Source organism: Scyliorhinus torazame, chromosome 1 (assembly GCF_047496885.1).
Source record: "Scyliorhinus torazame isolate Kashiwa2021f chromosome 1, sScyTor2.1, whole genome shotgun sequence".
NCBI lineage: Eukaryota > Metazoa > Chordata > Chondrichthyes > Carcharhiniformes > Scyliorhinidae > Scyliorhinus > Scyliorhinus torazame.
This window is the reverse complement of record NC_092707.1, coordinates 235,287,544-235,311,935: the sequence shown is the minus strand read 5'-3', so window position 1 is coordinate 235,311,935 and position 24,392 is coordinate 235,287,544. Positions and strand designations below refer to the sequence as shown.

The following is a 24,392-nucleotide window of genomic DNA, read 5'->3' as shown; positions in this document are numbered from 1 at the left end:
CCGGCCCTATCTGACCGATACTGGAGGGCGCCCCCAGAGAGGTCCAGGCACCTGAAACGCATCTTCAGCACGCCAAAGCACCTCTCTATCACTCCCCTTGTCGCTACATGGGCATCATTGTAGTAGTTCTCCGCCTCATTGCGTGGCCTCCGTATAGGCGTCATCAGCCACGATCGCAATGAGTAGCCCCTGTCGCCCAGCAACCAGCCCCTCAGCCGGGGATGGCGTCCCTCGTACATGCCGGGGATGGATGACCGCGACAACACGTATGAGTCGTGTACACTGCCCGGGTAACGGGCGCAGACGTGCAGGATCATCATGCGGTGGTCGCAGACCACCTGTATGTTCATCGAATAGGTCCCCTTCCTATTGGTGAACACGGCCCTGTTATCTGCAGGTGGCCGCACGGCGACGTGCATCCCATCGATCGCGCCCTGGACCATGGGGAACCCGGCCACGGCAGAGAAGCCCACGGCCCGGGCACCTTGGCTGGCCCGGTCCACGGGGAAGCGGATGTAGCGGTGCGCTATGGCATATAGGGCATCTATCACTGCCCGGATGCACCAATGCACCGATGTCTGCGATATGCCGGACAGGTCCCCACTCGGTGCCTGGAATGACCCCGTTGCATAAAAGTTCAGGGCCACCGTAACCTTGACGGACACGGGGAGAGGGTGTCCCCCGCCAGTGCCACGCGGTGACAGGTGTGCCAGCAGGTGGCAGATGTGTGCCACGGTTTCCCGCCTCATCCGGAGTCTTCTCCTGCATTCCCGGTCCGTGAGGTCCTGGTATGACTGCCGGGGCCGGTACACACGGGGCGCCCTGGGGTGCCTCCGTTGCCGTGGGGCCGCGACGTCCTCCTCCCCCTCCTCGTCCTGTCGGTCAGGTGTACCTCCAGCCTGGGCGGCTGCCGCCTGTCCCTCTGCGGCAGCCTGCGCCGCCTCTCTGGCACGCTCCTCCTCCTCCTCCTCCTCCTCATCCAGGGCAACATAGACATGAGCGGCTGCCGCCACGGCGGCCAACATCGCTGGATGATCGGAAAACATGACGGCCTGGTGGGGGGGAGGGGAACGACGACATGTCATCATTGCCCATATCCCCTCCTCCCCCCAGCCAGGTGGCATGGACCGCATGGGTCCAACTGTTGGAGGCTGGCACCTGGCCAGGTGGACCAACTCACTTGCCCTCGCATCCCCCTCCCCGGCACGGACCCCACCCCAACCTCCACCCCGGCACGGACCCCCCCCCCAACCTCAACCCCGGCACAGACCCCTCCCAACCTCCACCCCGGCACGGACCCCCCCCAACCTCCACCCCGACACGGACCCCCCCCAACCTCCACCCCGGCACGGACCCCCCCCCCAACCTCCACCCCGGCACGGACCCCCCCCAACCTCCACCCCGGCACGGACCGCCCCCCCACCAACCTCCACCCCGGCACGGACCCCCCATCCCCCTCCCCGGCACGGACACCCCCCCAACCTCCACCCCGTCACGGACCCCCCATCCCCCTCCCCGGCACGGACCCCCCCAACCTCCACCCCGGCACGGACCCCCCATCCCCCTCCCCGGCACGGACCCCCCCCAACCTCCACCCCGGCACAGACTCCCCATCCCCCCCCCCCAACCTCCACCCCGGCACGGACCCCCCCCCAACCTCCACCCCGGCACGGACCCCCCCAACCTCCACCCCGTCACAGACCCCCCATCCCCCTCCCCGGCACGGACCCCCCCCAACCTCCACCCCGGCACGGACTCCCCATCCCCCCCCCCAACCTCCACCCCGGCACGGACCCCCCCCCATCCTCCACCCCGGCACGGACCCCCCCCAACCTCCACCCCGGCATGGACACCCCATCCCCCTCCCCACACGGACCCCCCCCCAACCTCCACCCCGGCACGGACCCCCCATCCCCCTCCCCGGCACGGACCCCCCCCAACCTCCACCCCGGCACGGACCCCCCATCCCCCTCCCCGGCACGGACCCCCCCCCAACCTCCACCCCGGCACGGACCCCCCCCCCAACCTCCACCCCGGCACGGACCCCCCCCCAACCTCCACCCCGGCACGGACCCCCCCCAACCTCCACCCCGGCACGGACCCCCCCCCAACCTCCACCCCGGCACGGACCCCCCCCCCAACCTCCACCCCGGCACGGACCCCCCCCAACCTCCACCCCGGCACGGAGCCCCCCCCCCACCCTCCACCCCGGCATGGACCCCCCTCCCCGGCACGGACCCCCCCCCCAACCTCCACCCCGGCACGGATCCCCCCCCCAACCTCCACCCTGGCATGGACCCCACCCCAGCCTCCACCCCGGCACGAACCCCCCCCAACCTCCAACCCGGCACGAACCCCCCACCCAACCTCCACCCCGGCACGGACTCCCCCCCCAACCTCCACCCCGGCACGGACCCCCCATCCCCCTCCCCGGCACGGACCCCCCCAACCTCCACCCCGGCACGGACCCCCCCCCCCCCAACCTCCACCCCGGCACGGACCCCCCCCCAACCTCCACCCCGGCACGGACCCCCCCCCCAACCTCCACCCCGGCACGGACCCCCCCTCAACCTCCACCCCGGCACGGACCCCCCCCAACCTCCACCCCAGCACGGACCCCCCCCCCAACCTCCACCCCGTCACGGACCCCCCCCCCCCCCAACCTCCACCCCGGCACGGACCCCCCATCCCCCTCCCCGGCACGGACCCCCCTAACCTCCACCCCGGCACGGACCCCCCCCCAACCTCCACCCGGCACGGACCCCCCCCAACCTCCACCCCGGCACGGACCCCCCCCCCAACCTCCACCCCGGCACGGACACCCCATCCCCCTCCCCGGCACGGACCCCCCCCTACCTCCACCCCCGCACGGACCCCCCCCAACCTCCACCCTGGCACAGACCCCCCCCAACCTCCACCCCGGCACGGACCCCTCCCCAACCACCACCCGGCACGGACCCCCCATCCCCCTCCCGGCACGGACCCCCTCCCGGCACTCCCCCGGAGCCCAGCCTACTCTAACCACCCCCCCCTCCCCCGCCGCACACACACACACACAACCCGAGACACACCTCTCCTCACGCATTCAGACTGCGGCCACGCCATCGCCTGCCCAGAGCCAACCCCCCAGGCCGTCACTCACCTCCACGCTGGTCGGCGTGAACCTGGAGCACAGGGTCACGCCGATGAAAAGGAGGTTTAATTTACGTCGACGTCAACGGTCATCACGTCGACGGGACTTCGGCCCATCCGGAAGGGAGAATATCGGCAGGCCGAAAATCGGCTGCCTTGCGCAGACCCGTGCCATTCTCTGACGGCCGCGGCGACATTAACGCCCCGCCGACTTTTCTCCCTTCGGAGACTTCGGCGGGCGGCGGGGGCGGGATTCACGGCCTCTGGATTTCACTTCCAGAGGTGAAAGTTACTGCCCATTATTGATCATGACATCAAGCAACGCAGCAAAATTGGACTCAAAGGGAATCGGGGGAAAGCCTTCTTTCTGCTGGTTGGATTAATAACCAGCACAAAGTGATATCATTGTGGTTGTTAGAGGGCAATTGCTTCAGTCCCATGACATCACTGCAGGAATTTCTCAGGATAGTTTTTGAGGCCCAACCACTTTCAGCTGCTTCATAAATGGCCGACCTTCCATCAGAGGGTCAGAAGTGGGATGTTCACTGATGATTGTACAATGTTCAGCACCGTTTGAGACGACAGATACAGAAGCAGTCTATGTCCAAGTGAAGCAAAACTTTCACAATATCCTGGCTTAGGCTGACATGTGGCAAGTAAGATTAATGTCACACAGTGCCAGGCAATGAGTATCTGCAACAAGAGAGAATCATAACTATCGCCCCTTGACATTCAATGGCATATCCTGCATTGACCAGAAACTGAATTGGACTAGCCATGTAATTACTATTGGTGCAAAAGTAGGTCAGAGGCTAGGAATCCTATGCCAGGTAACTCACCTCCTGATTCGCAAAGTCTGCCCACCATCTACAAGGAACAAGTCAGGAGTGTGATGGAATACTCTCCACTTGCCTGGTTGAGTGCAGCTCCAATACTCAAGAAGCTTGACACCATCCAAGGACAATGCAGCCCATTGGATTGGCGCACAACCACAAACATTCGCTCTCTCCACCAAGATGCACCACAGGAACTAATCAGGACTCCTCAGACAGCACCTTAAAAACCTACAACCACAACAATCTGGGACGGGGACAGCAGATACATGGGAACACCACTGCTTGGACGTTTCCCTCCAAGCCTCATCCTGACTTGGAAATATATCACCGTTCTTCATTGTTGCTGGGTCAAAATCCTGGAACTCCCTCCCTAACAGCACTGTGAATGTCCCTACACCAGATGGACTGCAGTGGTTCAAGAAGACAGTTTAACACCACCTTCTCAAGGGTAATTAAGGAAGAGAAATAAATGGTGGCCTAACCAGCAATGCCAACACCCCATGAATGAATATGTCAAGAAAAATTGGAGTCAGCACTGCAAGATATGGCACACGTCCTTCAATTCCTCTACTTTCTCTGTCGTGAGCTCTCTTCTGCAAATATAGAAATACACATTCTAACTTGCCCAACATAGCCACACCACACACTCTGTTGGTAAAGTCTGAAATTGCATCATTGCACCACAGAGATGCCTGCTGGAGTCAGGCATTCAGTAGTGGCAGTAGAGCAGTGAAATTTGACTGATGAGGGTCCTCCACTGAGAGTGTGCTGTGCATCTGGTATTTAATGCTGGTGCCTGATCACGATGAGTGACTGAGTGACATTCAAGGCTGCAAGCTTCAGGATACGGGGGCGAGATTCTCCGACCCCCCGCCGGGTCGGAGAATCGCCGGGGGCTGGCGTGAATCCCGCCCCCGCCGGTTGCCGAAGTCTCCGGCACCCGAGATTCGGCGGGGGCGCGAATCGTGCCGCGCCGGTTGGCGGGCCCCCCCGCGCGATTCTCCGGCCCAGATGGGCCAAAGTCCTGCCACTAAAATGCCTGTCCCGCCGGCGTAAATTAAACCACCTACCTTACCGGTGGGACAAGGAGGCGTGGGCGGGCTCCGGGGTCCTGGGGGGGGCGCGGGCGATCTGACCCCGGGGGGTGCCCCCACGGTGGCCTGGCCCGCGATCGGGGCCCACCGATCCGCGGGCGGGCCTGTGCCGTGGGGGCACTCTTTCCTTCCGCCTCCGCCACGGTCTCCACCATGGCAGAGGCAGAAGAGACTCCCTCCACTGCGCATGCGCGGGAAACTGACAGCGGCCGCTGACACTCCCGCGCATGCGCCGCCCGGAGATGTCATTTCCGCGCCAGCTGGCGGGGCACCAAAGGCCTTTTCCGCCAGCTGGCGGGGCGGAAATTCGTCCGGCGCCGACCTAGCCCCTCAATGTTGGGGCTCGGCCCCCAAAGATGTGGAGCATTCAGCATCTTTGGGGCGGCGCGATGCCCGTCTGATTTGTGCTGTTTTGGGCGCCAGTCGACGGACATCGCGCCGTTTCCAGTGAATTCCGCCCATGGCGCGGGATTCCCCGACCCCCCGCCGGGTGGGAGAATCGCCGCGGTGCCGTGTAAATCGCGCCACGCCGCCCCGACACCGGGATGAGATTCTCCCACCCCTGTGAAAATGGGCGCGCGCGAAAGGCACCGGGCCGCATGGAGAATCGCCGCAAAAGGCCGTAGTGGCGATTCTCCGTCGGCGCCGCGATTCTCCGGCCCGGATGGGCTAAGCGGCCATCCGAAAAAATCCGAGTCCCGCCGGCGCCGTTCTAAAATGCTCTGGGCCGGCGGGACCTCAGGGTTGAAGGGTCTGGGGGTTGCCTTTGGGGGGGAGGGGGGAGGAGGGGTCCAACCCCGGAGAGGCCCTCCGTAGTGTCCTGGCCCGCGATCGAGGCCCACCAATCGGCGAGCCGGCCTCTCTGGCTGCGGATCTCGGGCGAGATTCTCCGACCCCCCCGCCGGGTCGGAGAATCGCCGGGGGCTGGCGTGAATCCCGCCCCCGCCGGTTGCCGAAGTCTCCGGCACCAAAGATTCGGCGGGGGCGGGATTTGCGGCGCGCCGGTTGGCGGGCCTTCCCCCCCCCGCTCGATTCTCCGGCCCGAATGGGCCGAAGTCCTGCCGCTAAAATGCCTGTCCCGCCGGCGTAAATTAAACCACCTACCTTACCGGTGGGACAAGGCGGCGTGGGCGGGCTCCGGGGTCCTGGGGGGGGGGGGGCGCGGGGCGATCTGGCCCCGGGGGGTGCCCCCACGGTGGCCTGGCCCGCGATCGGGGCCCACCGATCCGCGGGCGGGCCTGTGCCGTGGGGGCACTCTTTCCCTTCCGTCTCCGCCACGGTCTCCACCATGGCCGAGGCAGAAGAGACTCCCTCCACTGCGCATGCGCAGGAATGCCGTGAGCGGCCGCGAACGCTCCCGCGCATGCGCCGCCCGGAGATGTCATTTCCGCGCCAGCTGGCGGGGCACCAAAGGCCTTTTCCGACAGCTGGCGGGGCGGAAATTTGTCCGCCACCGACCTAGCCCCTCAAGGTTGGGGCTCGGCCCCCAAAGATGCGGGGCGGCGCGATGCCCGTCTGATTTGCGCCGTTTTGGGCGCCAGTCGGCGGACATCGCGCCGCTTCCGGAGAAATTCGCCCCTCTTTCCTTCCGCGTGGGCTCCTGGATCCCTGAGCCATTTGGCGTGAGGGCAGGCGCGCAGTGATGACTGCCAGTGCGCATGCACTAGTTGGCGCCGGCCCAACTGCGCACGCGCGGACACCACGGATCCGCATTGTTTACGTGCCGCCGGATCTCTGACGCCGCTCCGAGGCCACGCCCCCGCGCTTCCCGCTACGCCCTACTAGCCCCCTTGTCAGCTGGAGAATGCCGTCTTGGAACGTGCGCGGCAGCGAGGTAAAACGCGGCCGTTTTCCTGCCGGCGCCCGCACTCTGTCGCCGGAGCAGAGAATCGCAGCCCCGATTTAAACTCACCTTTCCTGACCTGACTAGGTACATTCCAAAAAGGGAGACAGGTAAAAGAACTCAAGCTGGAATTATTTTAATGATGAAGATAGTGAATATGATGAAACAAACAAAAGTGTAATATGATGTATGTCGTGTGAATTATTCAAGAGTGAACTGTGCCAAGTATAAATTGAGCGGGAAAGTGAAGAAAATAAGATTGGAAAAGAGAGAATATGAGAATCAAAGGCAGTCAACATAAAAGGGAACCCAAAGATCAGCTACTGGCATTAAAATAGTAAGTAATTTGAGGTGGGGTCTCTTTGGACAAAGACAGTTTGGACGGGTTACATCCGTAGTTGCTAAAGGAAGTGGGAATGGAGATAGTGGAAGGGCTAGTCAGAATCTTCCAATCTTTCCTATATACAGGGGAGGTGCCATAGGATCGGAGAGCAGCGAATGTGACACCCTTTAACCTTATGAAAGGAATGAATAATTTCAACTGCAAAGTTAATTTGGAGAAGCTGGTGTTGGTTGCCTTGGAGCAATGAAGATTGAGGGGAAATTTGAGAGAGGTGTACAAGATTATTACAGTTTTAAATACCAAAAGGAAAATGCTGGAAAATCTCAACAGGTCTGGCAGCATCTGTAGGATGAGAAAAGAGCTAACGTTTCGAGTCCAGATGATCCTTTGTCAAAACTAAAGACAGAGAAAGTGGGAAATATTCATACCGTGTAATGAGAATGAAAGATGAGTCATAGCCACAGAAATCCAAGGAAATGGGTGCTAATGACAGTCCCCAGAGAGAACAAAAGGCGTGAAAAGCCAAACTGCAGAGAAACTAACATCAGAGGGTAAACTGTGACAGATGTAGATGTGGGGGAGGAGAAGGGGGAAGCAAAGAGGAGAAAGGGTAATGAAAGATGGATAAGGTTGGGGGGGGGGGGGGTTGAATATATATATAAAGAAAGACAAGAGAGAAAGAAATGGAAAAAAACAGTTAAATTGAAATGGGATGAAAGCAAATGGGTCGAGTGGGGTAGAGCTAATCATCCGAAGTTGTTGAATTCGATGTTGAGTCCGGAAGGCTGCAGTGTGCCTAACCGGAAGATGAGATGTTGTTCCTCCAGTTTGCGTTGAGCTTCACTGGAACATTGTAGCAGGCCAAGGACAGACATGTGGGCATGGGAGCAGGGTCTTGTGTTAAAATGGCAAGCAACGGGAAGGTCACGGCCCTGAATGCGCACAGACCGAAGTCTGCGTTAGGTCTCTCCGATATAGAGGAGACCACATTGGGAGAACCGAATGCAATAGACCAAATTTAAAGAGGTGAAAATGAAATGCTGCTCAACCTGGAATGAGTGTTTTGGGCCTGGGATGTTAAGCATGGAAGAGATAAAGGGGCAGGTGTTACACCTTTTGCGATTGCATGGGAAGGTCCCATGGGTAATGGGAGAGGTGTTGGGTATGGTGGAGGACTGGACTAGATTATCTCGGAGGGAACGGTCTCTGCAGAATGCTGACAGAGGGAATGAAGGGAAGATGTGTTTGGTGATGGCATCACGCTGGAGTTGGAGAAAATGGAGGAAGATTATGCTTTGAATACGGAGGCTGGTGGGATGAAATGTGAGAACGAAGGGGGACTCTATCCTTGTTCTGGGAGGGAGGGGAGGGGGCGAGGGTAGTGGCGCGGGAGATAGACTGCACACTGTTGAGGGCCCTGTCAACAACAGTAGGTGGGAAATCACGGTTGAGGAAGAAGGAACATATTTTCGAAGCACCATTTTGGAAAGTGGCATCATCGGAACAAATGCGACGGTGGCGAAGCAGCTGAGAGAAAGGGGTGGAGTCCTTACAGGGTGTAGGGTGCAAAGAGCTGTAGTCCAGATAGCTGTGGAAGTCAGTGAGCTTGTAGTGTATATTAGTAGATAGTCTATTGCCGGAAATGGAGACAGAAAGATCAAGGAAGGGAAGGAAAGTATCTGAGATGGACCAGGTGAAAGTGATGGAGGGGTGGGAACTGGAAGCGAAGTTGATGAATTTTTCCAGGTCCAGACGAGAGCATGAAGCAGCACCAAAATAGTCATCAATGTATCGGTAAAGGAGTTGTGGGAGGAGGCCTGGAACAAGGAATGTTCCACATACCCATAAAAAGGCAAGCATAGCTAGGACCCATGCCAGTACCATGCTTCTCCCTTCCCTTCCCCTCCCCCCACATCCACATCTGTCACAGTTTACCCTCTGATGTTCGTTCCTCTGCTGTTTGGCCTTTCACACTTTTTGTTCTCTCTGGGGACTGCCATCAGCACTCTCTCCCCTTGCCAGCAGGGGCATGCCACGCCAGAAAACAGTTGCGGCAGGATGGAGAATCCCACCGCATTTTTACGTGGACAACCTGGAACTGACTCCATATAAGGGTGGTGAAAGCAGTGACGCTGAATGATTTCAAAAAGAACCAGATGGGCATTTGAGAAAAATAATGCTGCAGAGCTGTGGGGTTTGGCACCGTCATGCAGGAATTGGGCTGCTTGGATTTCTCTGCAGAGAGCCTGAATGGGTTCAATGGGTAGAAAGGCCTCATTTGTTTGCTGCAATATCTCAATGACCTGTCTGTGTCCCTCTGCAGCATCTTAATGTCTTTGTCACTGATCACTGTTCCACTTACAATGAATCCCCATCAAATTTAGATACATTACACCTCATTTCAATTAATATAGATTGTAAATTGCTGAGACACAAAGATTGATCGTAGAATCCTTACAGCGCAGAAGGAGGCCATTCGACCCATCGAGTTGGCACTGACCCTCCGAAAGAGCACCCTACTTCAACCCACTCCCCCGTCACATCCCCATAACCCTAGCTAATCTTTGGACACGGAGGGGCAATTTAGCATGGCCTATCCAGCTAACCTGCCCATTTCTTGACTGTGGGAGGAAACCGAAGCACCCGGATGAAACCCACGCAGATACGGGGAGACTGTGTAGACCCTGCACAGACGGTGACCCAAGGCTGGAATTGAACCTGGGACCCTGGCGCTGTGGGCAGCAGTGCTAACCACTGTGTTGTCTGTTATATTACGATGTGTAATATATATATTACTCTTTTAATCTAGCTGAGTTGTTGAAATATAGCCATAGTCTTCCAGTGAGGATAACGTAATTCATTGAGTAATAAAACATAATCTCATGAGTTCTTTTTACTTAATACTGAACTAGGAAAACAAGCAAACAACTATAGAATTAACTAATTAGGTTATATGATACAATACTCTGTTAACTAATAACTTCTTCTCTCTAGCTTTCCTACTTCTGTTCTCTCTGCAATCCTGACACAAAGTCCTGAAAAAAAGAGCGGGAAAACATTTATATAGGTCCTGATAGTGTGGCCATCTCGTGTTTAATTGCCTGTACTAGCTTTACATAGTCTGATCGTGTATTATGACATACAGAGATCACTACATCCCCCTTTTTGTTTTACATTTTCTTATGGATATAAAATAAAATTTTACATTTGCAATACAGTGGTTACATAGTACAGCAATCATTAGAATTTGTTACAGTTCACACATTAAGTTGATTTGGTTTTCTTTTTCTCCTTGTGGATCTTCTTAATTCCAAAGGTGATAAAGAAGTTTTAATGTTCTTGTTGATTGTCGGATTAGAATGTAGTTGTTGTTCAACATGCTTTGAAATTGTGTAATGTAAGTCAAGGTGAGGAAAAATCTGCGTTTGATCTTTAACTTGAAGCAGATCACGACGATTTCTTCTATAAATAATACCATCTGAAGTCTTTATCAGATACGATCTGGGAGAGATTTGCCTAATAATGTGAGCAATGTCAGACCAACCTCCTTCAGGAAGTCTGAATCGAACAGCATCATCTTCTGCTAGAGATTTCAGATTTTCTGCATGTAGATCAAAATACTGTTTCTGTTTCATTCTCTGTTGATGAAGTTTCTTCACAGCATCATGTTGATCAGGATCAGGAATATATAGCTGAGGTAGAATTATTCTGATGTTCCTGTTAAATAACATCTGAGCTGGAGATAATCCTGATGCTAAAGGTGATGATCGATAAGTAAGTAATGCTAAATAAAAATCAGACTGTGAATCTCTTGATTTACTAAGTAACTGTTATATATATAGATGCTTTTCTCAACCTTTCCGTTAGACTGCGGGAAGTGAAAGCTTGAGGTGATGTGGTCAAAATTGTAAATTGTGGAGAATTCTTAATTAATTTGAATAATAGTCAATGACTAAAATGTAATCTTTGCCAAATGAATGAAAGACATCGATACCTACTTTCACCTATGGTGACATAACGATGTCATGCTGTTACAATGTTTCTTTGCACTGTTGACTTTGGTGTTTTTGACAAGTTGAACGTAAGATCATGTCTGAGATATCTTGATTAATATCTGGCCAATATATCGATTGTCTGGCTCGGCGTTTACATTTCTCTATGCCTAAATGACCTTCGTAAAGTCTAGTAAGCATTTCTGACTTCATGCTGTCTGGAATGACTCAGCAAAATACCATCTAGGATAGTCAGTTCAGACTGTATGCTCTGGTATTGTGGACAATGACCATTTGGCCATCCATTCTGCAAGTAATGGATTACTCTGGTCAAAGTGGCATCTTTCTGTGTCTCCTCACGTATTTGTTGAAGATTGTGATCGGACGCAGGAAGTAACTCTCTGAAAAGTTGTAGATGAGCATCAATGTGATTGTTTGATTCTTCTTGAATGATATCTGGACAGAGTGTCAGCTATGACTAACTCTTTACCTGGAGTGTAGATTGGATTAAAATCATATTTGTGCAATTTCATCATAAGTCGTTGTAGTCTAGGTGTCATATCATTAAGATTCTTGTCGATAATGTTGACAAGTGGACGATGGTCTGTCTCTACAGTAAATCTTGGTGAGCCATATACACAATTGTGGAACTTCGTAATTCCAGTCACAAGTCCAAGACACTCCTTTTCAATCTGGGGTACCTGCACTCAGTTGATGTCATTGATCTGGATGTGTAGGCGATGGAAACCCAATTATTGAAATGGTCTTGTTGTAACAGAACTGCATCTATGTCATTCTGGCTAGCATCAGTCAACATTTCCGTGGCCTTAGTCGGGTCAAAAAATATCAAGCTTGGAGCCTGGATCAACTGTTGTTTCAGATCTAACCATTCTTCAGTGTGACTTTGAGCCCAGTTGAAATCAGAATTTTTTTTCTGATTAGCTGACGTAATGCAGTTGTTCTGCTGGAAAGATTCGACATGGATTTTCCTGGAAAATTCACAAATCCATGAAAGCGTAAGACAGTTTTTTTGTCTTTCGGTTTCTGCATTGTTTTGATGGCTTGTATTTTGTCTTCGCCCGGCTTGATACCATTAGTTGTAATGTTGTCACCTAGAAATTTCAGTGATGAGGCGGCAAACATACATTTAGCTTGGTTCAACTTGAAACCATACTTGTGTATTCTCTTAAACACGTCTCTGAGTCGTATCATGTATTCGTCTGCTGTCGTAGACCAGATAATTATGTCATCAATATAAACACGAACACCTTCAATGTTCTCTGTCATTTTTCCCATTATACAATGAAATATTTCTGATGCAGAAATAATTCCAAAGGGCATTCTATTGAAACAATACTTAACATAGAACATAGAACTGTACAGCACAGTACAGGCCCTTCAGCCCAGGATGTTGTGCTGAACTAGTCTGAGACTAAGATCAAATCAACCTACTCCCAATCATTCTAGTGCACTCCATATGCTTATCCAATAACCGCTTGAAAGTTCCTAAAGTGTCCGACTCCACTACCATAACTGGGAGTGCGTTCCATGCCCCAACCACTCTCTGAGTAAAGAACCTACCTCTGACATCCCTCCTATATCTTCCACCATGAACCTTATAGTTATGCCCCCTTGTAACAGCTACATCTACCCGAGGAAAAAGTTGCTTAACATCCACTCTATCTATCCCTCTCATCAACTTACACACCTCAATTAAGTCACCTCTCATCCTCCTTCGCTCCAATGAGAAAAGCCCTAGCTCCCTCAACCTTTCCTCATAAGACCCACTCAACAATCCAGGCAGCATCCTGGTAAATCTCCTTTGCACCCTTTCCAATGCTTCCACATCCTTCCTATAATGAGGTGACCAGAACTGCACACAATACTCCAAATGTGGTCTAACCAGGGTCTTGTACAGTTGCAGCATAACCTCACGGCTCTTAAACTCAATCCCACGTTAATAAATGCTATAGGCTTTCTTCACGGCTCTATCCACTTGGGTGGCAACTTTCAGAGATCTATGGACATGAACTCCGAGATCGCTCTGCTCCTCCACATTCTTCATAACCCTGCCATTAACCATGTAATCCACATTCAAATAACCTACCAAAATGAATCACCTCACTTATCAGGGTTAAACTCCATCTGTCACTTTTCAGCCCAGCTCTGCATCCTATCAATGTCTCTTTGCAGCCTACAACAGCCCTCCACATTATCCACTACTCCACCAATCTTGGTGTCATCAGCAAATTTACTAACCCAACCTTCAACTCCATCATCCAAGTCATTGATAAAAATCACAAATAGCAGAGGACCCAGCACTGACCCCTGTGGTACACCGCTGGTGACTGGGCTCCAGGATGAAAATTTATAGCCAGTTACTGATCCAATTGGCCAAATTTCCCTCTATGCCATGCCTCCTTACTTTCTGCATGAGCCGACCATGGGGCACCTTATCAAACGCCTTACTAAAATCCATGTATACGATATCAACTGCTCTACCTTCATCTTTGTACTTAGTTACCTCCTTAAAGAATACAATCAAACTTGTGAGGCAAGACTTACCCCTCACAAATCCGTGCTGACTATCCTGGATTAAGCTGTATCTTTCCAAATGATCATAAATCCTATCCCTCAGGACCCTTTCCAATAATTTACTGATGACTGAAGTGAGACTAATCGGCCTATAATTCCCAGGGTTATACCTATTCCTTTTCTTGAGCAAGGGGACAACATTCGCCTCTCTCTAGTCTTCTGGTACTATTCCTGTAGACAGTGAGGACATAAAGCTCAAAGCCAAAGGCGCTGCAATCTCATCCCTCGCATCCTAAAGAATCCTAGGATATATCCCATCAGGCCCACTGGACTTATCTATCCTCAGGCTTCTCAAAATTTCTAACACATCTTCCTTCCGAATATCTACCTCCTTCAGCCAACCAGCCTGTATCGCACTATCCTCCTCAACAACATGGCCCCGCCTTTGTGAACACTGAAGAAAAGTATTCATTTCGGGCCTCTCCTATATCTTCAGACTCCACACACACGTTCCCACTACTGTCCTTGACCGGCACTAACTTCACCTTGGTCATTCTTTTAGTCCTCACATAAGTGTAAAAAGCTTTGGGGTTTTCCTTGATCCTACCCGCCAAGGACTTCTCATGCCCCCTCCTAGCTTTCCTAAGCCCTTTGTTGAGCTCCTTCCTAGCTATCTTGTATCCCTCAAGTGCCCTAACTGAACCTTGTTTACTCATCCTCACATAAGCCGTCTTCTTCCTCTTGACAAGACATTCAACCTCGTTTGTAAACTATGGTTCCCTCACTCGACCATTTCCTCCTTGCCTGACAGGGACATACATATCAAAGACACGCAGTATTTGCTCCTTGAACAAGCTCAACATCTCAATTGTGCCTGTCCCTGACAGTTCCTGTTTCCATCTTATGTTCCCCAATTATTGCCTGATCGCATTGCAATTACTCTTCCCCCAGTTATAAATCATGCCCGGCCGTATGTTCCTATCCCTCTCCATTGCTATAGTGAAAGTCACCGAATTGTGGATTGTGGTCACTATCTCCAAAGTGCTCTCCCACAACCAAATCTAACACTTGGCCTGGTTCATTACCCAGTACCAAATCCAATATGGCCCCGCCTCTTGTCGGTCTATCCACATATTGTGTGAGAAAACCCTCCTGAAAGGTGTGTTGAAGTGCAGAGGAGTTTGCTGGAGTCATAAAGCTGCATCTGCCAAAAACCTTGTGAGGCATCTAATTTGGTGAAAATTCTGGCATTGGCCATTTCTGAGGTGATTTCCTCTCTTTTAGGCATTGGGTAGTGCTCTCGTTGAATATTCCTGTTGAGATCTTTAGGATCCACGCATATCCTAATGTCACCCCATGGTTGTTTTACACTAGGGTGCTCACCCAATCAGTCGTGTGTTACCTTTGATATGATTCCTTGCGATTGTAATCTTGTTAGTTCAGCTTTCAATCTTTCTCTGAAAGGTGCTGGTACTCATCTCGGTGGAGGTTTCACTGGCATGGCATCTTTTTTGAGAAGTAACTTGTATTGATATGGCAGTGAGCCCATGCCATGTAAAACATCAGCGTATTCATTTAAAAGTTGCTGGATGTCTTCTTTAATTATAGCTGATTCAAAAGTACTGAGGAAAATTCTCTGAATAAGGTGCAAGTCTTTACAAGATTGAGCACCCAACAGTGAAGAACAGTTGTCATCCACTGATGTCCCTTTACGTGGCATTTAAATAACACAAGCCATGTGAAAAAATTTGATTGCCATTATAATCTTTTGATGAACATTCTGCAGGTACTATATCATAGTCACCTTTAATAGTAGACAAGTCCTTGGAGTTGAGAAGATTCGCTGAAGCGCCTGTATCTAATTTGAATGATATTGGTATATCATTGATAAATACAATAGTCATCCATTTGTTGCTGATGACGTTGACTTGTTGATCTTTTGTTGCTTGAAGATTCTTTTAATTTGCGTGAAAAGCTTTTTTTGTTGCTTGAAGTCTTGCTTAAAGTCTTGCTTGCTTGAAGATCTGCCTTCATTGATGCTTCAACCACTCCAATAAAGAAGGTATTTTCTAAAGAGAAAATGTCATCATCTTGGGAAAAATTTTGTTGCGTGTTAATTTGTTCATCTTTGTCAACAGCTCTCATGTTGTAATGCTTTTTGTGTGTAGGAGGGAGATAACTTGCTGAAGACTGGCACTGAGAAGCATAATGATTCATCTTGGAACATCTCAAACAGCGTTTTCCAAAAGCAGGACAGTTTCCCTTTGAGTGGGCGTAGCCACATCTATGGCACGTCATCACGTTTTTGCCATGACGTATTAGTGACATTCGTGCATGCGCAGACCCCTTTTGTAGAGTCTCGCATTTCTGTGTGAAGTGCGCATGTCCTGAGTTGGAAAATGCATGCGCTGGGTAGCTGCCATTCCGAACGTGCTTCTGTGCTGCCTGCGACACCATTTTTATTTTCTCAGCCTTGTGGTAGACTTTCATACCTTTTTTTTTCGGATAAAACTCTGAGTATTGACTTTTAGTTCGTTCACTGGAGATGCATTTCTCAATAGCAATTTTCAATGTTAGATCATTTTGACGAATTAAAGCTTCTCTTACAGATTCATCAGTTATTCCATAAACAATCTGCTCTCTCACTAGAAGATTAGCATAATTACAGGTCTGAGCTAGGAGTTTGAGATCAGTAATGAAGTTATTCACTGATTCGCCAACTTTTTGCACTCACTTATGAAATCTAAAACGCTCTAAAATTTCATTAGTTTGCATTCTGCAATGGTCATCGAATTTCACGATTATATGTTCAAACTTTGATTTATCTTCGCCTGCAGCAAAAATAAACGAATTGTAGATTTCAATTGCTTGCTGTCTGCTAGGGACAGGTGCAAAGCGATTTGTCTTGCTTCAGAAGCAGTGTTTAAAACACCAGCTTCCAGATAAAGCTGGAATTGTTGCTTAAACAACCTCCAATTAAGACTAAGATTACCAGTTGTCTTTAGATGTCTGGTAGCTTGCACTTGATCCATCGAAAATCTCTTTGTAGTCGAGGATTCCGTTGTAGCGATGACTTCACCAGTCGAAGTCGATTCCGAATTTTGTCATTTTTGTTTGAATTTTTTTTACTAGTCTTTCTTAAAAGCCTAATCTAACCTGGTACCATGTTATATTATGATGTGCAATATATTTATTACTCTTTTTGTCTTGCCGAGTTGTTGAAATATAGACGTAGTCTTCCAGTGATGATAAAGTAATTTATTGAGTAATATAAAATAATCTTATGAGTTCTTTTTACTTAATACTGAACTAGTAAAACAAACAACCAACTATAGAATTAACTAATTAAATTATATGATACAATACTCTGATAACTAATAACTTCTTCTCTCTAGCTTTCCTACTTCTGTTCTCTCTGCAATTCTGATACATACTCCTGTAAGAAAGAGAGGGAAAATATTCATATAGGTCCTGATAGTGTGGCCATCTAGTGTTCAATTGCCTGTACTAGCTTTACATAGTCTGATCATGTATTATGACATACAGAGATCACTATATCACCCATAATCCTATTCCTTGTGGTGCACAGCAGGTTCAACCTGTCAACCCAAACATGTCCCATTTATTCCGACTCTGTTGGTTGTGCATTAACAAATCTCAATCTATATTATTTTCTAATCTAAGGAATTCAAGGTCAAACCTAATGCATCCATTATCTCTGCAGGTAGCTCCGATACACGTCATCAGTTCAAGGGATTTGTCGCCACCTAGTCCCATTAATTTGTACAGTTCCATTTCTTTATTTACACTGATTTAATTGTTATCCTTGCTAGATCCTTGGTTCTTCGTTATTTCCAGAATGTTTTATGTTTTCTGTCTCTTTCTATTTTCCTTTATAATTTGCCCTGTCTTTGTCTCTGATGAGCCCACATTCAGTAATTTTCCTGTTTGCTTGCCCATTGAAACATTTACAATCTATTTTTATGCCTCTTGCTTATCTGCTCTCATATTCCCTTTTCTCTTTCCTTATAAATTTCTTGGTCCTCCTTTGCTAAATTCTAAAATGTCTCAATCTTCAGGCTTACTATTTTTGATAAAATTATGTAAGCTTCCTTCTTCGATCCAATACTTTTAACTCCTCCTAGTCATAGTTGGAATGCTTTCTGTGTAGGGCCTTTGCGCCTTAAATAATGTATATTGTCGCAAGTTATGTACTAATTCTTCAAATGCTCGCCTTTGCATCTTTTAGTATGGTTTCCCAATCTACCTGAGCCACTTTGTCCCTCATACCTATTTAGTTTGCTTTGTTTAGATTTAAGACCATTGTTTCAGACTTAACTATATTATTTTCAGACTCAATATAAAATCATTACACATTATGATTGCTCTTCCCTCAAAGCCCCTTTACTATGAGGTTACATTTAACACTTTTTCATGGCACAATACTAGATCCAAAATAGTCTGTTCCCTAGTTGGCTTCTTGACGTATCAACATATAAAACTATCATGTCTACTTTCCATGGACTCATCCTCTACATGATTACTGCAAATTTGATTTGATATATGAAGAATAAAGTCCTCCGTAATTATTGTATTACCCTTATAATATGTGCCTCAATATTCTGATTGATACTCTGCCTTACACTGCAATTACTGATTGGGGGCCTGTAAACAACTTGAATCCATCTGACCAGTACAGTCAATTGGTCAGAATTGGTCCAAATATTCCAGGAATCTAAAGTCTTCCCTCCTGTACCATCTCTCTAGCCTTGGATTTGTCTGCCCTATCCTCCTAATTCTCTTGCTGGTACCAGGAGAAATTGTTTGACCTTTTGTGGTTGATTTCCTTCCGGGCTCCCTAAACTCTGTCTGCAGGACCACATCCCTCTTCCTGTTTATGTTGTTGGCATCCATCGATACAGGCCATCACTGCTGGCTGCTCACCCTCACAGTGCTAACCAATTTAATTTATTATGAATGATTCATGCATTCAGATTTAGCTTTGAATTCTTTCTAATTTTCCAATGTCACCTAATCACTAATTAATACCTTTGTAACAACACTCACTGGCTCTTCCTGGCTCATTCCGTTTATTTTTACCTCCAAAAATTGCTCTGCCCAGAGCTTTAACATTGCTTGTTGGTTTTGAATTTGAAAATAAGACGAACTTGAAAATATTTCGGACAGTACAAAGGCATATATTTGACTTAATAATTGTCCTTTCTCATTCAAGCCCTTTATGGAGTTCTGTTTCTGGAGAACAAAGAAGCAGCATTTGCCAACTACCGGCTGTGGGAATCTGTGGGGTTTGTTACAGCATTTGCCTATGCAAACTTTCTGTGCATAAAAGTCAAGTTGATTATCTTGGTGATAGTCCTCATACTGGGCATGGCTTTGTACGGAATTGTGGAATATACTGAATATGTTCGATGCAGAAATGGAGAGCCTCATACTATTTCACAAATATTACGCGGCGTGCACCTAAGAGCTAAAAAGCCAGAGCAAGTGGAAAAGGAATTGAAAGAGGAAACAGAAACCACTGATGTAAAATCCATTGATGAAAATAATACCAAACGCTCTGAGACAAAGTTATAAAATCAGCATTTTCACTGATTTCTACAGACGCCTCAGCAAATGACAGCATCTATTTCTTCAAAAGATCAACTATCCACGTCTAAACGTACTGTTTTTATATTTAATTTAAAATTAAAATATAATTTTCTAAAGACAATATGAACTTTACAAAGACAATATTCTATCTTTAATTGAACTGTATAATGTATTTGAACTGTAACATTATGGATGAAATGTTATGCCCCCATTTTGACAGGAATGCAAAATGTGGCGATTTGTTCAAAGGTCCATTGACTTTGGCAGGGGTGGAAGGTCCTGCTGGTGGGAGTGGCTATAAAGATTTGCCCGATATTTCAGTGTATGTTCAAGAATACAGATTTTACTTTGCAGGGTATTTAATCTGTTTATAAAAACTCCTATCTAATCAGGAACACAAGTAAATGTGTTGAAGAAAATGTCCAAACTCTTTAACACAAGAGTCCGAGAAGATTTTGCAGAAGCTTATATTGCAACGCCCCGTGCAGAGTTTTTAAAAATATGCTACTTTTAAAACATAGAACATAGAAAACTACAGCACAGAACAGGCCCTTCGGCCCACGATGTTGTGCCGAACCTTTGTCCTAGATTAATCATAGATTATCATAGAATTTACAGTGCAGAAGGAGGCCATTCGACCCATCGAGTCTGCACCGGCTCTTGGAAAGAGCACTTCCACCCTATCCCCATAACCCAGCAACCCCACCCAACACTAAGGGCAATTTTGGACACTAAGGGCAATTTAGCATGGCCAATCCACCTAACCTGCACATCTTTGGACTGTGGGAGGAAACCGGAGCACCCGGAGGAAACCCACGCAGACACGGGGAGGATGTGCAGACTCCGCACAGACAGTGACCCAAGCCGGAATCGAACCTGGGACCCTGGAGCTGTGAAGCAATTGTCCTATCCACAATGCTACCGTGCTGCCCTTAAGAACAAATTAATCTACACTATATCATTCTACCGTGATCCATGTACCTATCCAGGAGCCGCTTGAAGGTCCCTAATGTTTCCGACTCAACTACTTCCACAGGTAGTGCATTCCATGCCCCCACTACTCTCTGGGTAAAGAACCTACCTCTGACATCCCCCCTATATCGTCCACCATTCACCTTACATTTATGTCCCCTTGTAATGGTTTGTTCGACCTGGGGAAAATGTCTCTGTCTACTCTATGTTTTCCCCTGATCATCTTATAAACCTCATCCTTCTCCGTTCTAATGAGAAAAGGCCTCGCACTCTCAACCTTTCCTCGTAAGACCTACTCTCCATTCCAGGAAACATCCTGGTAAATCTTCTTTGCACTTTTTCCAAAGCTTCCACATCCTTCCTAAAATGAGGTGACCAGAACTGTACACAGTACTCCAAATGTGGCCTTACCAAGGTTTTGTACAGCTGCATCATCACCTCACGGCTCTTAAATTCAATCCCTCTGTTAATGAACGCGAGCACACCATAGGCCTTCTTCACAGCTCTATCCACTTGAGTGGCAACTTTCAAAGATGTATGAATATAGACCCCAAGATCTCTCTGCTCCTCCACATTGCCAAGAACTCTACCGTTAACCCTGTATTCTGCATTCATATTTGTCCTTCCAAAATGGACAACCTCACACTTTTCAGGGTTAAACTCCATCTGCCACTTCTCAGCCCAGCTCTGCATCCTATCTATGTCTCTTTGCAGCCGACAACAGCCCTCCTCACTATCCACAACTCCACCAATCTTCGTATCGTCTGCAAATTTACTGACCCACCCTTCAACTCCCTCATCCAAGTCATTAATGAAAATCACAAACAGCAGAGGACCCAGAACTGATCCCTGCGGTACGCCACTGGTAACTGGGATCCAGGCTGAATATTTGCCATCCACCACTACTCTCTGACTTCTATCGGTTAGCCAGTTCGTTATCCAACTGGCCAAATTTCCCACTATCCCATGCCTCCTTACTTTCTGCATAAGCCTACCATGGGGAACCTTATCAAATGCCTTACTAAAATTCATGTACACTACATCCACTGCTTTACCTTCATCCACATGCTTGGTCACCTCCTCAAAGAATTCAATGAGACTTGTAAGGCAAGACCTACTCCTCACAAATCCGTGCTGACTATCCCTAATCAAGCAGTGTCTTTCCAGATGCTCAGAAATCCTATCCCTTAGTACCCTTTCCATTACTTTGCCTACCACCGAAGTAAGACTAACTGGCCTGTAATTCCCAGGGTTATCCCTATTCCCTTTTTTGAACAGGGGCACGACATTCGCCACTCTCCAATCCCCTGGTACCACTCCTGTTGACAGTGAGGACGAAAAGATCATTGCCAACGGCTCTATAATTTCATCTCTTGCTTCCCATAGAATCCTTGGATATATCCCGTCAGGCCTGGGGGACTCGTCTATCCTCAAGTTTTTCAAAATGCCCAACACATCTTCCTTCCTAACAAGTATTTCCTCGAGCTTACCAGTCTGTTTCACACTGTCCTCTCCAACAATATGGCCCCTCTCATTTGTAAATACTGAAGAAAAATACTCGTTCAAGACCTCTCCTATCTCTTCAGACTCAATACACAATCTCCCGCTACTATCCTTGATCGGACCTACCCTCACTCTAGTCATTCTCATATTTCTCACAGATTTGTAAAAGGCCTTGGGGTTTTCCTTGATCCTACCCGCCAAAGATTGTTCATGCCCTCTCTTAGCTCTCCTAATCCCTTTCTTCAGTTCCCTCCTGGCTATCTTGTATCCCTCCAGCGCCCTTTCTGAACCTTGTTTCCTCAGCCTTACATAAGTCTCGTTCTTCCTCTTAACAAGACATTCAACCTCTCTTGTCAACCATGGTTCCCTCATTCGATCATCTCTTCCCTGCCTGACAGGGATATACATATCAAGGACACGTAGTACCTGTTCCTTGAACAAGTTCCACATTTCACTTGTGTCCTTCCCTGACAGCCTATGTTCCCAACCTTTGCACTTCAATTCTTGTCTGACAACATCGTATTTACCCTTCCCCCAATTGTAAACCTTGCCCTGTTGCACGCACCTATCCCTCTCCATTACTAAAGTGAAAGTCACAGAATTGTGGTCACTATCTCCAAAATGCTCCCCCACTAACAAATCTATCACTTGCCCTGGTTCATTACCAAGTACCAAATCCAATATGGCCTCCCCTCTGGTCGGACAATCTACATACTGTGTTAGAAAAGCTTTCTGGACACACTGTACAAACACCACCCCATCCAAACTATTTGATCTAAAGAGTTTCCACTCAATGTTTGGGAAGGTGAAGTCACCCATGATTACTACCCTGTGACTTCTGCACCTTTCCAAAATCTGTTTCCCAATCTGTTCCTCCACATCTCCGCTACTATTGGGGGGCCTTTAGAAAACCCCCAACAAGGTGACTACTCCTGTCCTATTTCTGATCCATAAATCTGTGTTTCACAATTTGTTGAATATCCTAGTATACATTAATATTTTTGTCTTGGAGGTTAGTCTACAAATTCCTATTAATATGCTCAATGTTTTTGCAATGCATGTAGCCTGAAATAAATTTCTCCTGAAATAAGTGTCCTGTGAGTGAGATAGGAAATTTGCTGGTAATATTTGGTTATAAGTCAAGCAAGAAGATCAAGGTGTATGTTTCACATCATTACAGATATGCACATTTTTAGATTCTTCAATAATAATCAACAGGAGAAGGGAAAGATGACCAAAACAAAATTGGAGGGGTATTTTTATAGAAACCTTTGAGGCTGGGAAAAATGCAACAAGGCTGCGTTTAGCTTCTAGACGATGACTGAAAAATGGCTGAAGACTCTACCACAGATCATACATTGGTGGGTGCACAGCTCATAGGATTGAAGAAGGATGCAGATGTAGGAAAGTAATGATTTGAAGGTATGGATGAGGATTTTAAACTCAAGACAGAGTTCATCAGTGGGTGGGTGAGTGAACTACAATGTAGTTCTCGCTGGATTGAAATTTATGTAAAAGTGGAGCATTTGATTAAAGAACAGTCACAGAAGTTTGGTAAAAGTGGGCAAACACACTTTCAATTTCAGAGGCTAAAGGGGTTTCCGTTTTTATGGTTGAACTCCATCTTTAGCTTCCAGCACTTTACAGTTATGTAAGGAGTTAATGCTGACAAGGTCAGAAATGATTACATAGGCAGCAGTGTTTTTAATAATAAATGCAATATTCCAAAACTTCTGAGCTTTTGGTTGAATTTTATTTTGAACACTCTGGATGTTCTTGAATTGAGTGAATTACGCCTGATTCTCTATGCAGCTATACATTTTATGTTGAGATTCATGCCATTCTGGATGATTACGGCACACACAGGAGTTTCATTTCTAAAGCCTTGAAAAGGAAAAGTGAAAATGCCTGAAAGTCATCATGGTAAACTTTCTAACTGCTTCAAAATCGGATTTGTAGAGGAAATATTTGGGAAAACTAAGGATGGACTTTCTGTTTCCAGCACTACAACATGGCTTGTTACTCCGAATTGGAGAAATGAGTTCCAATGTGATGTCCATGAACAGAAAGAAGTTCTGCCATTTGATAATTTAGAGTACTCCAAATCCAATGTTGTTCTTATTGGAAATTAGGCAGGTTAGGGTACACAGATTTATCGATTTATGGGAGGGACCCACAGACAATTACTGGCCAACAAAAATATAATATTTGAAGCATAGTTGATAGCATGCTAGTCGTGGAGCAAGAAACCTGTGGAGTTCCAGCCCCATGTCAATAGACGTGAGCATAAAATCCATTTTGACACTGCCATGCAGTACTGAGTGGATGCTGCACAGTTGGAGGTGCCAAGGCCAGCTTGACGTCTCAGGTGATGTATAAACTCGCATTGCACCATCTCAAAAAATGACTGGGCAGCTATCCTTGGTACTCTGGACAATATTTCTCACTTAAATCAACATCACCAAATCATTATCTGATCATTGTCACTTTGCTGTTTGTGGCAGCACTACCCAACTTGTGTTTGTTACATTA

The 24,392-nt window shown here is 48.2% G+C and overlaps 1 protein-coding gene across 1 annotated transcript in view; it reads left to right on the top strand.

Annotated features, from left to right (window-relative positions):
- The window catches only part of LOC140419584 (protein unc-93 homolog A-like), a 177,959-nt gene extending 154,369 nt beyond the window's left edge, over positions 1–23,590 (top strand). Inside the window, exon 8 of the mRNA XM_072503511.1 lies at positions 19,009–23,590. Within this exon, the coding sequence (XP_072359612.1) occupies positions 19,009–19,370 (362 nt within the window). The 3' untranslated portion in view covers positions 19,371–23,590. The remainder of the gene's footprint in view (positions 1–19,008) is intronic.
- Positions 23,591–24,392: the final 802 nt, after the last annotated feature.